Source organism: Corapipo altera, unplaced genomic scaffold, assembly GCF_003945725.1.
Source record: "Corapipo altera isolate COAL_440 unplaced genomic scaffold, ASM394572v1 68, whole genome shotgun sequence".
In the NCBI taxonomy this organism is placed as follows: domain Eukaryota; kingdom Metazoa; phylum Chordata; class Aves; order Passeriformes; family Pipridae; genus Corapipo; species Corapipo altera.
Window position 1 is genome coordinate 2,018,888 of NW_020884919.1, and position 14,009 is coordinate 2,032,896.

At 48.8% G+C, this 14,009-nt stretch overlaps 1 protein-coding gene across 1 annotated transcript in view; it reads right to left on the minus strand.

Annotated features, from left to right (window-relative positions):
* Positions 1–10,370, minus strand: part of KIF5C (kinesin family member 5C) — a 69,077-nt gene extending 58,707 nt beyond the window's left edge. Inside the window, exon 1 of the mRNA XM_027656293.1 lies at positions 10,183–10,370. Within this exon, the coding sequence (XP_027512094.1) occupies positions 10,183–10,308 (126 nt within the window). The 5' untranslated portion in view covers positions 10,309–10,370. The remainder of the gene's footprint in view (positions 1–10,182) is intronic.
* Between the last annotated feature and the right edge of the window lie 3,639 nt (positions 10,371–14,009).

Genomic DNA, 14,009 nt, shown 5'->3' on the forward strand with positions numbered 1-14,009 from the left:
GGATAACTGTTCATGGAAGGAGGGATAACTGTTCATGGAAGGAGGATAACTGTTCATGGAAGGAGGGATAACTGTTCCCAGCCACACCAGCGTGCAGCAAGGAGGACCTGGAGGGGGTGAGTGCTGCCTCCTGCATCCAGGGACACATTTATCCCATTGGAAAAGCAGGGCAGACACACAGCAAAGCTCTCCAGATCCTAAAAAATGCAGGTGCCTCTCTCCAGGACTCCAGGACACAGTAATTACTCTGAATTCCCACGTCCAGCAGCTGCTTCAGCTTTCAGGCTTCTTGTGTTTCCCAGAGTCCCAAATGACTTTCTCAAAATGAGCCTGAAGTGTGCACGGGCAGCTGCTCAAAAATCAGAAATCCCTGAGATTTAAAGCTCCAAACCCTATAATAAAATACCAGGGAAAAGCAAGGAGTGTTCCCACTGCACAAACAGGGATCAAGGAATTGATTCCTCGGGTCACTGGCAAGTCAAATCCAGTGAGTTGTTGAGTTCTAGCACAAAGTCTGCCTCCAAAACAGACCAAATCCGAGCCCTGCTAACAGATTTACAGCTGCATCAAGGCAAAAAAGCAACCTACTGAGCACCATTAAAATGACACATTCAGACAGCGCTGCCTCTGCTGGAATGGTACCTGCTCATATCAGGAAACAAAACAAGGGGATAATTAATTATAAGAAAAAACAGGAATCCTGTATTAAGTGATAGACTATGACCAGTTCTGGCTATGAAACCACCTCAGGTGCTTCCATTTTCCTGCTCCTGCCCAGGCAACCCTTCCTCAGAGCTCCACAGCTCCAGCATCACATGTGGTAGATGAAAATAAGTTGGTTTTGCTGGCAACAGCTCCATTTGAAGTTTATGGCTGAGGTTACTCCATAACACTCTGAAAATCTGGGCTGCACATAAAGCAAGCAATGGGCAGAATAAATCCCCTGTTACCAATATAAGCAAATATTTCTCTCCAGGATGAAGGAACACGTGGCTCCTGGATAGTGAGATTAACGTTGCTCTAAGATTTGTTTGCAGCATTGAACTGGTTTGCTTTGAAGTTAAATTGTGAACGACACCATAAAGTGGGGGATAATCAAGGCAGTGTGTTTATCAAATGACAGCAGGGTGGATATTTAGAGTTGACCCAGAAAGGGGTAAGAAAATACAAAAAAAGAATAAGAGGAGAAAAACAAACAAAATGCAAGATAAAAGGGGAGGGAGGGGAAGTAATATAAAAGGAGAGAGGGAACAATAAATGTAATATAAAAGGGGAGGGGGAAGAAAAGTAATGTAAAGGGAGAGAGAAGCAGAGGACAGACATGACATGGGGGCAGCAGTTTGAGGGTGACAGGTTAATGCTGAGCAGTGGCATTTGTGTGATTTATTTAGAGATAAAAATAAGTGTTTGAGAGGAATTAACTGGTGCAGTTGAAGAAGACGGAGCTGTGGGAGTGCAGAGGACTGTGTGTGCCATGGAACTGCTCCTGAGCATCCCCAGGAAAACCTGGGAGGAGCAGAGGATTACCAAGTGACCAACACAGAACCTCCAAGCCCTGGGAGAAGCTGCAGCATTCCCACATCTCCCTGCTGGCCTAAATACTGCGATCCCAGCAATGCAGGAGGGCTGGGCAGGCAGGAAAAGAGATTACAACTGCAGAAAAATCCGACTTCTGGTAACAGCTCTGCTAAAAATACTCCCTAACCCAGTTACCCCAATTCCGAGAACGGTCTCCTGCACACCCTTTGCTCGCTGGGGGAATAATTCAGCAGCCACGATGACTCTGGTGTGTCACAGCCTTCCCTGCACGGCCCCAAGGTGACTTTAAAAGTCAACTTTCACCCCTCCAACTCTGAGGTCTTTAGCTCAGAGGCTGCCACGAGGGCAGCAGGATGGAACAGCCCGTCAGAACAGCCTGTCACAGCAATAATGTCCAAGTGAATTCAGGAATGTCTCCTACTGCAAAAGTTACTGAAAGCCTTTGGGCCATTTAACTTGCAATAAAACGTGGTTTCAGCACCAAATCCTCCTCGTGCAGCTGAAATGTTTAACAAAAGCTTCAAAACAAGCCCAGTTCTGCAGGAATCCCACTGCTCCCTGACCCAGAACAGTCTCTTCCATCAACCAAAAGCACCTCCTGTCCATCATCGTGAACAGGGAGCAGAGAAAAATTTCTCTTAGCAGAGAGGCACTGAAAAAAATGAGTAGCTTTCATTTTTGGCAAAGACATCTAAGAGGACTGCTATCAAATATTTAAGTTTTTATCTCTGGATACTCATTTCCCGGGGGGGGGGGGAAGAAAAAAAAATCCCACATTCCTGGTATCAGTTAAACTCTGTGCCATACTTTGAAAATGTGCATTTCCTGAAGCTGTCATGGGACCAATTATTGATGTTATAAAGGGAACCTGATAACAATCACATACATTTCCAGGACATCCCATGCAAAGTCAAGAACCAAAGAGGCCACAAGTATATAGGAATGGCTTGAGTCTTCCCAGGAGATGAATAAAATCCATCAGGAATCCCATAGCTGCCACTCCACACCTTTATGATTCTGAAGGATCCCATTTGGGATATTTTGAGGTAAAGGGTTTTGTTTTTTTTTTTGCTGCTGCTGTGTTGGGTTTGTTTTGTTGGGATTATTTAAGCATGGGATGTTTTCACGCTCCAGAATCCAGTAAAATGCAATAAAGGCATTTTCCCTGTTCACAAAGCCAAGCACCATTATCCAGTGTGTACCTTCCACTGGGGCTGGAAAAACAAACATTGGCAACACCACAGTCCAAGTCAGAAAGTGTCAGACAGTTACTGAGCGACTCCAAATCACTTGTTCTGCTTCTACACCTGGGTTTCAAAAGGTTTCAGCAACACAAAAACGAACAAAAGAGGGAAAATAAAGAGTCTGGAAGTATTTGAGAGGTTCCTGTGCTTGGTCTTGTTGGGTTCCATAAGACAAAACATGTCGAGCTCAAAGGAACCCAACAAAAACAGACACAAGTGCACAGGACTGGTGTAGATGTCACGAAAAAAATTAAAAAAAAAAAAAAAAACACAAAAACCCAACAAACCACAAACAAATCCCCTTGTGTAGAAGAGATCTTTTCATGCAAACATTCACAGTTCCAAATGCACTTCTGTATTCAACTAAACCAGCCAGATTTTAAGCAGAAACTCATCAGCAACCAGACAGAATTTTGGAAGGAGACAAATCCTAAGTGACTCATTTTCGTGATAACAGGAAGGACACCGAGATAATACCAAGGGTGGCAGCAGTCAAGTTAAAAACTAAATTAAATCATCTTTCCTCCTGTCTTCCCCTCCCCACTCCAATCCTCAAAAAACTACCACAGGGAAAAAATGTTAATATTAAAGACTTCAGAGTGACATCTCATCCTTCCCTAAATCTGACTGTGCCAGGTTCAACAAAAATTCTCCAAATGAATCCAAGCCCCAGTCACTCCCTGGTGCATCCCAGGGGAAGGAACAACCCCTGCCAGAAGGTGGAAAGAGGTTGTCCAGGACAAATCCTCAATGTCTAAACCTTCTGGGCCCAAAAGGAGGTACTAGAGGGGAAAAGACAACACAGAGTGGCTTGAAACTACCTTTTCCAGTTGTTTGACAGCCTATCTTGCTGAAATACATCAGCTGTATTTTAGGTTTCAAAGTTTTAAGCAGGAATCCGTGTTTTTGACAGGAGAGGTGAGGAGGATGAAGGTATTTTTTAGAGAAAAAATTGCCAAGTGGGATTAGGAAAAGGCAAAAAAAACCAGTGATGCCCCGAGAAAACACAAATGGGAAGTCACTTTGGTGAGAAAACAAGCTCTTTATTTTGAGTAAATTGTCTTTCTAGCACCACCACCAATAAACAGGAGCTGTTTTCACACCTGAGTTCACTGCTTTTTTAGAAAAGAGAAGAGAATACACAAGTGCAGCACACATTGATCCCTGATGGATAATTTCCCCCGAGTTCAGCACTTCCAGACAAGGCTGAAAGAACATCCTTTCCAGAAGGAACACAGCAGAGGATTCAGAAGGGAACCAAAGAGAACTCCCCCCCAAACCACTCTGTCCCCACAGGTCTGTGCTTAAACCCAGCAAGAACATTCCAAGCAATGTCTAACCAGCCAAGGATTCTGCTTGGAATCTTAATGGGATGGGAAGAATCCCAAAATTTGGTTCAGTGCCAACAGAATCCCAGGAGCTGAATCAGCTGCCACTCATCCCGATACCTGTGGTTGTGGAATTGGACAGATGCAAAGGCAGGGTGGGAAAGAACAATGTTTGGGCTTTGGAGAAGCTCAAATGCCCTTATCAAGACAGGGTTTTTTTCCACTGAACTTACACTGTGGAAGTGTAATATTGTACATTTGCTTCCGTGCTTTATGGGAGTCTCGCTGTGCCAAGAAATAAATGTATTTCTTGATAATTAGCTCCAGAACTGTTTCATTCTTTAGCCAACACACTGTAAAAACAGAACCAAGATGCTCCTGTGCCAGTCACCTCATCGATGTCCACCCCATCCCAGGATTTTAACCTTCTCCCAAGCTCCTGAAAGTGTATGTGAAGCACCTTAGGAAAATAACTCAGCTCCCAGTTTTCAGGAGTAAATGAAACAGTTTCTCCTGCAAGGTGCAGAAAATCCACCCAGAGCCAGCGGGATCATCCCGTGGTCGTTCTTTCCCAAGTGAACAGCAACAGGTTCCTGCTTCTTCCTGAGGCACCTACTGAGAAAAATCACCCCTTCCAAAAAAAAAAAAAGGCAAAAAACCAAGTGCCAGATCTGTCAGTCTTGTGCTGCTGCTGCTGCTCTGGAAAAGGTCTGACCTGAAAGCAGCATCGCCCAAAGCCACGGGGGGATGAGCACAGCACGTCCTGGCTCTGCTCAGCCAAGGCAGCAGCTTTGGGCAGGAAAATCTCGGGCTTTGAGGGGGTTGGAGACACTCCTGAAAGCAGCAGCAGCTCCCACAAAGGTGTTTGGCAGCTCTGGTGTCTTCAGACACCAGGATTCCACGGAAATCCTGTGCTCAGCCGTGCCAGGGGTTGTATCCCACACCAGCCCTTCACAAAAAAAAAACTCACTCAGCCCTCACTGGGAAAGAAGAGCTGGAAAACACACCAAAGATTCCGAGAGACAAAGCAGGGATCAGCTTCCCAGGCTAAGGGATGTGCTGGGAGAACAGCACTCTGTGTATCCCCTGACAGCTTTTACACCACGACAGAAGTCACATCTTCACATCTTCCATCCAGCAGGAGCTTTGATAAAAGGTATTTATAGATCCACCACGAACAAATCCTCCACAAGCAGAGGGGCTGTGCATTTTGTGGGAGAGATGGAAGCTTGGCTGTTGTCAAAAGCACCGGGAAAAAAGCCCAGCAGTACAGGGTAGTTCTTTAATTTTTTATTTTTTTTAACTAGCCATTTATCTATTATCACAGGGATAAATTTCTCTTTTTTCAGGTCTGTCTTAACCCCAGAATGACAACTGCTTGACAGCACTAGAGATCTCTGTACAGGAGGGATTTAAAAGCACATTAAGAACGTGCTTTTTGTTAGCACAAACTCTGCTGACTTCACTGACACATATGAAAGGAAAGCTAAAACATATCCAGGTATTTTAAGGATGGAAATAAGGGAGAATCTCTCCACAAGACATTCCAAGAGAAAAAAAAAAAAACCACAACCTTGCTCAGCTTCCACCCCACCCACTGCAAGGGAATCAGCCATCAATCTTTGTTTTCCTTTCTCTCACGGAATATTCCGAGTTGGGAGGGACCCACAAGGATCATCAAATCCACCTCTTAGCCCTGCACAGGAATTCCTTTCATGGAACATGACACTGCAGAACAGCAGTGACCACAGCAGAGTATCAGGTGATGAGTCTGCTTGTTTGGTTTGAGGCACATTAGTTATTTATGTGGAATATTTCACGGATGAGACAACAGAATTTCCCCCCGTGAGAGCAAAAGCTCAACCCTGGGGGATCCTCCCGCTGATCCGGCTCTCTGCTGGATTTCCCACGGGCAGGAGCCCATCGGGGTGGGCACTGAGGGGCTGGGAAAGGCTCTGCCTGTGCCTGACACCGGGATCTGCAGAGCTCAGCAGCTCCCACTAAGCCGGGCTTTACACATTCCCTGCTTTACACATTCCCTGCCACCGCAGCAGCGCCCAAAGCAGCTGACAGCCACAATGAAGAGTCTTTTATCCCCTTCCTGGTAACAACACGAGCTTCCCGAGCTGCCTTTTGGATGTTCTCCTTCCTAACAGCCTGGAAAAATCACCCCGCACTCAAAGGAAGTGGTCGCTCCGGACTTAAAAAGAAAAAGGAAGGTGAAAACATCATCTCCTCACAACTAATTCCTAAGTATTTTACAACAGGGCTGGAATTATTCTCTCCCACAAACATAAAGCAGAAAGCACCCTCTTGGGGAGTATCCCACCAGGTGCTGGGCTTCTCTCCATCCTTCCTTTGCAGGTGCTCAGGAATGAAAGCCCTCGGAGGAACGGGGATGAACACAACAAAACCACGATGGATTATCCCCACTGCTCACTCCAGCAAACAGCTCCACGCTCTCCAACAAGCCCACGAGAAGGAAGCCAGCTAGGAAAATACATTTTTAGGTGTGTCAGCCAACACAATCAATCAGAGAGTCACCTTGAGGTTGCAGAGATAGAGATAAAATGAAGCTGCAGCCTGGGGACTCTGTTGGGCAGCCAAGCGCAAAGGAAAGGGCTGGATTTACCCCCCTCGCCTTTCCCTGCCCTGGTTAAAGGTGAGATCCATCTGAGAGGTTTTTTATAGCCTAAACTTTGAAGTAGAATCGAAACACAGAGGGTTTTGTCCGATTTAACCAAAGGAAAACTGAAAGTGAGGCTTGTGATGTTCCACACTTGGCTGTGTCACAAGAGCAAAGCACAGGGGGATGGGATGGATGGAAGGGGCCAGGACATAAAACACGGGGTCAAATCCCAACTCCAAGGGGGTGACATTGCCCTGGGAATTCCCTGAGGAGGAGCTCTGACCCCCACAACCCCAGGCATCACAGAGATGCAGCTTTAGTCATGGTCTGAAAGGCAAACTCACGCCTAAGTGGTTAAACTCCCTCAGAAACATCACCCAGTCTGATTTCAGAAATATCATCCAAACTTCAGCTTTTTGCTGGCAGATCTGCTCATGGCCCCAGGGAAGTATAATGGGAGATGACAGTGGGAAGTTCAGAGGGGAAAAAAAAAAAAAAAAAAAGGGCATTTTCCCCACAATTGTTTGCTGGGAAGAAGTAAATTTATTCAGGCTTACTAGTCATGGGGAAAAAAAAAAGATGCTTCCTTTAAATCATTTCTATTTTATTTTTTCTTAGGTGATGACACAATTCCTCTGGGAGGGGTTGGTGGTTTGGGTTTTTTTAAATTTCAACAGAACCCTTTTCTTTCCAACATACAAATCAAAAATAAAAGCTGCATTGCAGTGTTTTCAAGTGCTATAGTAAAACATAAAAAAAAAAGTCTTTGGTTCTGGTTTATTTGTACTTTATATAACATTTCTAAGAGGTTTTGAAGTCTAAAACCCTGCTTTTCTAAGAGGAGGTCTACTCTGGTAGTGCTTTCCATCAGAATCAGGGTTCCTTCCCCTGCCAGGCATTATTTGTTGGAGGGAAGCAGCTCCTTAAAACCAGTAAATGAGAATTACAAGTAGCATTTCCTACTCATGCTGCAGTGGAATCCACTGGGGATCAAGTTACACCAAAGCCCAAGGAGCTCGGTGCTGCAAATAAAGAGGGCAAAGAATAGAGAGATTTTCATGTTCACTTACACCTACAAACCTCCAAGGATCCCCCCCAGAGCCCCAGCTGGATGGTTCCTCTCTCTCTCTGGAAAGCAGAACCTGGATTTGAGGACATATTGCACTGGTGGAGGTGATTAAAATGTGCACCTAAAACCTTGCCCTGGGAAAGAAACTCTTAAGCCTCTGATTTCCAAGATAGCAAAAATAACCCCCTCCAACCTGCCAACCTGAATATATATATAAAATAAATATTTATATCAATAAATACACGTGCTTTGCTTGTTTCTCTCTATTTTTTTTAAACTTCTGTGGTAGGAAATTAACAGTTGCTGTTATTTTTCCCTTTTACCTTTACCAAAGGAATTGTCTCCTGTCAGCAAGAAACAAAAAACCTCTTCCAGAGCATCTTAGTTACTGTTTTCCACGGACAACAGATACTTTATGGAAAAAGATACATTATAAGCAGGAAAAGAGAATTCCAAACTCCATTTCTCTTAAAAACACAGCCCCTGCTAAAGGATTTACAGTAGATGGATTTTAATCTGCTTTTAATATGTCTGAGGGTTTATTTGTTTAAGGGGGGGAGGGGAATTTGCTGACATTTGTTTTTTTAAAACACCCAAATGACTGTCCTACAGTTCCATTTTCGTTCCTGATATTTGCTGGCCAAATCCAGCCCTCCCCTGCTGACCAAGATTGATAACCAATTTGATTATTCTATTGTTAACAGGCTGCTGGGGGTGGTACAGCTTTAACCTTCAAAGAAAGACAATTAATTTGGCTACAGGGGGAACATTTCTATAAATTACATAAAAGAATAAGAAAACAAGGTAATAACCGTTTATGTCCTGGATCGACTCATTTTCCCCTTGCAACTGTTCTGCAACTTTCACGAGAGGAGTTTCTCACAAACTCAAGGTTTTAAGAAGAATTTCAACAAATCTTGCACTGACAATTACTTTTAAGACCTCTTTATCGTTGTCTGGTGTGGAACACGTTATTGGTTTAAGCACAGAGGACCAATACGTTAAATAAAGCACCAAGCACAAGGCAAACCAAAAATCCGAGTTCAGGCACCCGGTGCTGTCCGTGCCCCACCTCCAAAACCAGCACCGGCAGGTTCCCGAGGTCAACCCCTCCCGGGGACCCGTTTTTGGGGGGCTCCAGCCGCGGGGAGGGAAAGGGAAGCGCTGATGAATCAGCCCGGGGGAAGGAGCCACATCCCGCACCCTTTGTTCCCTCTAAATCAACCCTTGGGAACACGCGAGCCCCTGCAGAGCGCGGGGAGGGCGCTGCGGGCAGAGGGACCCTTGAGATTCGGGCGATTGGATCCTTTCAGACGCGATGACAAAACTTGGGTCGCGTCCCCCCCCCCGGGATGATCGGCGGGGACCCCCGCCAGCACCGCCCGCTCGGGGATGCGCTGCGGCCACGGAGCGCTCCCCACGGGGATCCAGGGATGGGGGTGCCGGGGATGTGCATCCCAGGGATGAGGATTTCGGGGATCGGGGATCCCGGGGATGAGGGTGCCGGCCATGGGGGTCCCGGGGATGAGGAATCCAGGGATGAGCATCCCGGGGATGGGGGTGCCGGGGGTGACGGTCCCGGGGATGGGGGTCCTGGTCGTGGGGGTGCCGGGGATGAACATCCCGGGGATGGGGGTGCCGGGGACGAGGACCCCAGGGATGAGCATCCCAGGGATGGAAGTCCCGGAGATGAGGACCCCGGGAATGAGGGTCCCGGGGATGAGCATCCCGGGGATAGGGGTGCCGGGGATGAGCATCCCAGGGATGAGGACCCCGGAGATGAGCATCCCAGGGATGAGGACCCCGGGGATGGGGGTGCCGGGGATGAGCATCCCAGGGATGAGAACCCCGGGGATGAGGACCCCGGTGGATGAGCATCCCAGGCATGAGAGTCCCGGAGATGAGGACCCCTGGGCTGAGGGTCCCGGGGCTGGGGTAACTCCGCCGCCGGCGCTGCCGCAGGGGCGCGGCGGAGCGCGGGGGCCGCCCCAGCCGAGCATGCCCAGTGCCCGGCATGACATCAGCGCCCGAGCCCGCCGAGCCCCCGCGCCCCCGGCCCTGCCCGGAGACCCCCGGGGTAGCCCGGACCCCTCGCCGGGTGGGCGGGGGGGCAGCCCCGCCGGGGGGGCGCGGGGAGCGCATCCATCCTTCCAACGCCCCCCCCCCCCCCCCCCCCCCCGCCCCGGGAACAATGGCCGGGGTGGGGGGGACACACGGCGGAGGGGGGGGGGATGTTGGGGGTCCCCCGCGGGCGGTGGGACGGCGGGGAGCGATGCCGCGTCCCCGGCGGGGGATGGCGATGCTGGCGATGCTCGCGCCGCCCGCCCGCGGGAGGGATGCAGGAGAAGGAGAGGAAGGATGCGGCAGACTCACCCCGATGACCACGGTCTCGTCGCCCTTGAATTTGGGGATGAATTTGTCGCCGCGGAGGATCTCGGCCTCGTTGAGGGGCCGGAAGCGGCACATCACCTTGATGCTGCACTCGGCGGGGTCCGCCATGGCCGGGCAGCAGCGGCAGCGCCGGGCTGGGGCCGCCGGGCGGGCGGGGCCGGGCGGGGCCGGGGCGCCGAGAGCCGCTCACAGCCCCCACAGCCCCTCTGGCAGCCCCTCTCGCAGCCCGCGGACCCGCCCCGGACCGGCCCCGCACCGGCCGCGGCTGCGCGGGGACACGGGGGCGGTGCGGGGAGCGCGGCGTCCGCCCCTCGGCATCACAGGGATGCGGGATCGCCGGAGGGGGGGGGGATGCTGGGAGCTGAAGGATCATCCCCTTCTCTTCCCAGGGACACCTTCCGCTAGACCAGGTTGCTCCAAGCCCTGTCCAGCCTGGCCTGGGACACCTCCAGGGATCCAGGGGCAGCCACGGCTTCTCTAGGAAACCTAGTCCAGTGTCTCACCATCCCCACAGGGAAGAATATCTGCCATATATCTACACTAAATTTCTTCTCTCTCAGTTGAACCCTTCACTCCTTGTCCTATCACTCCAGTTCCTGATGAAGAGTCCCTCTTCCTTATGAAGAGTCCCTTCCTTCAGGTGCTATGGGGTCTCCACAGAACCTTCTCCTCTCCAGGCTGAACAGCCCCAACTTTCTCAGCCTGTCTCCATATGGAAAGTGCTCCAGGCCCCTCATCCACTTTGTGGTTATGCTCTGGACTTGCTCCAACAGACTCCCCTCAGCATCCTTCCCACTCAGACCCCACTTAGTGGCCCCCAACTCAGAGCCCCACTCAGCGCCTTTCCCCCTCAGATTCCCCTTCTCAGAGCTCCCCTCAGAATTTCCCTGAGTTCTCCCCTGAGATCCCTTTGTCTCAAACCAAAGACAGGGCTGGCTGGTCAGCAAACCAAAAATCTGAGCTCAGGCACTAGGTGCTGTCCATGTACCCCCAGCCAAACCAGCACCAGCAGGTTCCTGAGCCCAACCACTCCCAAAGATCAACCTTGAGACTGTCTTCTCTTTTCCTTAAAACACAAGATTAGCCATGTGTATGACACTCACAATGTAACTGTTCAATCACAGTCATCCAGCTACAGCCACTGATTAACTACAACAACAACAAAAACTGCAGAGTTTGACTGGAATCTCGAGGGGCTCAAATCTTGGATTACACCTGTGCTCTCTGTGGGAAAATCCTAAAGGGACAAGGAGGGAGGACAGAGCTGTGCTTTGCCTCTGGCACAAGCTGGATCTCTAACCAGGTTATTTATTCCTGGAATACATTATGTACACATATTACATCACTGCTGTGAGGAGAAGCAGAAGCAATGGTACCTCTGGGTGACGCTTGGACCTCGTTCAGTTGACAGGAAGTTTGGTCACGATGCAGTCGGTGAATCAGCATCTGGGAAAAACAGATGGAAGGGCTGGAGGCTGTTCCTACACATCAGGGGTGCTGTCCTTCTGCTCCTCCTCCAACAATGCTCCTTCTTTACCTGCTAAAAGCACCTGCAAAACTTGCCCTCCTGTCCCCACCCCTGTGCCCAGACTCCTTTATTTCACGGCATTCACGTGATTTGAAGGGTCTGGACCACAGGAAATCTCCTCCTCCTCCATCATTTTCTCCCTAGAAGAAGCTGGACCACTAAAGAAGATTCCAACCACCACTGATGTTTTCTGGACATGACCCAGAAATTCATTTCAGCAATTCCTAAAACTCGGGTTTCTTCCCGAGTCCCAGTTTAACTCAATTAGCCTCAGCCCTACAATTAAGGTGATGGTGGACAGTCCTCCAGCATTTTGATGGAAATCTCCCTTTTTCCCAGCTCCAGTGGTTGTCCTCATTACCTGAGGTGGATGTGAGGAGCAGGCTTGTTCCAGAGGCTCTCACACCCCTCTTGAAAGCAATTGCATCGAGGAGAGTTAGCAATGTGCAGCATGTGATAAGACATTATTATATAATGAGATTTATTCCCGTGGATTACCAATTATCCCTTTTATTTCTCTTATGTTTCAAGCTTTTACCCTGAATAGCAAATTCTGTTAGTCATGACAAGCAGGGGCTTAGTCATAAAAGACAACCCTTTGGATGAATTAATCCTTATTTTCCTCCATTATCCAGAGCTCATTTTGGAGCAAGATAGGCAAAAAAAAATCTATTTTCCTGTTCGAGCAGGTATAATCTGCCATCAGAATTCAAAGGGCCATCTTTTCTGAGCAGTTTTGGCACAAACAATGTGACATTGTCTGTGGTGCAGACAATACCTCATTGTCACTGAGCTGCTATTTTTACTACTTATTACCAGCTTAGGTTAAGCAGCCTAGTAGGAACAGGAATTTTCAGCCAGACTCGGGAGTGATCAGCCCCTCCTGGGGTTTGTGAGCTCCTTCCAGGCTGGGCTGGGTGCCTGAAGGTGTGATGTGGAGTTTGTTGGGAAACTGCTTTACATAAAGCATGAAGAGACACAAAACCAGTCAGATGTCACTGCTGTCACCTTAATTACTCCCTTTCACTTCTGAACCCATGTCATTTTTCAGTCGTTCACACCACTGTGGCTGTGTTTCACTGAGCTTTCTTACACCAGAACACAAGAGGATTTTCTTCCTACCAGTACCACAAAAGCAAAAGCCAGAGAAACTCGATGTCACCTCATTTTCCTGCTTTCCCAGCAAGTCCTCCAGCTGTAATTCCACAGTTTAGCTCACCCTGGCAGACCAGATATGGTTTGACAGCGAGCTCTGGGTTTTTTTCCTGAAGAAATTCTCAGACTGAGCCAACCTCAGCTGGGACAGTTCAAACAGCACAAGATGTCAGAGCTTCCCAAAAGGAACAACGAATTCATTAGGATCATAAGAGAACAAGACACCAGGATAACAAGGTGTTAAGGCTGCAGGAAAACCAAGGGGGGGACAGGTGACAGTCCTGAAGGACACCAGAACGTGGATTGTGATAGAGGTGATCCCACAGAAATAAAGGAACTGGGCATTTCAGAAAGGGAAAAAACAATTTCCCACGTGCAGAGCTCAAAGAACTTTGTTTCCTTTCATTGCTTCTGGGCTCCAGGAACGGGCTTTGGAGTTGGGAAGGAGCTTCAGGAGAAAAAAAGAACACCAAGGTTGAATTTCTGCTGTGTTTAACAGTTCAGTGCTGGCCAGGGGTGTAATTTGTCAGCAGGGAAAGCGGCTTTAATGCAGATCCCATTGATCCTGGAGCCTCAGCAGTGGCCTGAGAGAGGAAATCTGATGAAATGCCTGTGCCAGCAGTGCTGAGATGTCTGTGGGTAAAGGGGCAGGAAAGGATTTCTCCCCAGAGGCTTGGGATCCCCACGACAAAAAGCAGTTTTAAGTGTCTCAAGTAGTTAATGCCCCCCAGACACCAGAAGACACTGTTAGAGTGCACCAGGGAACACGTTTGCTAAGCCAGGACATGAAAAGGTTTAGCAGGAATAAAAATAAATAAGCAAATAAATAAAACAGGCAGCAAAACGAGCTAAAAAGTGCTGAGAAGGCAGTTAGGAGGGAGTGAGGTACAGGAACATGCAACGTCCATCCCCAGGGATCACCAAAGGCATGGAGGCACATCCACAGCTCAGGAGGGACACTGGGGGACAAGAACATTTGGGCCAGGCAAGGGGAAAATGCAACAGCAAAACGTTGCACAACTGACCCTCTCAGTCCCCCAGGATGGTTATCCCACATAAAACATCCCTTTGATCCCACAGGGAAGGATTTCTTTGGGGATTGGGGCCGTGGGGGTTCCTTTCTCAC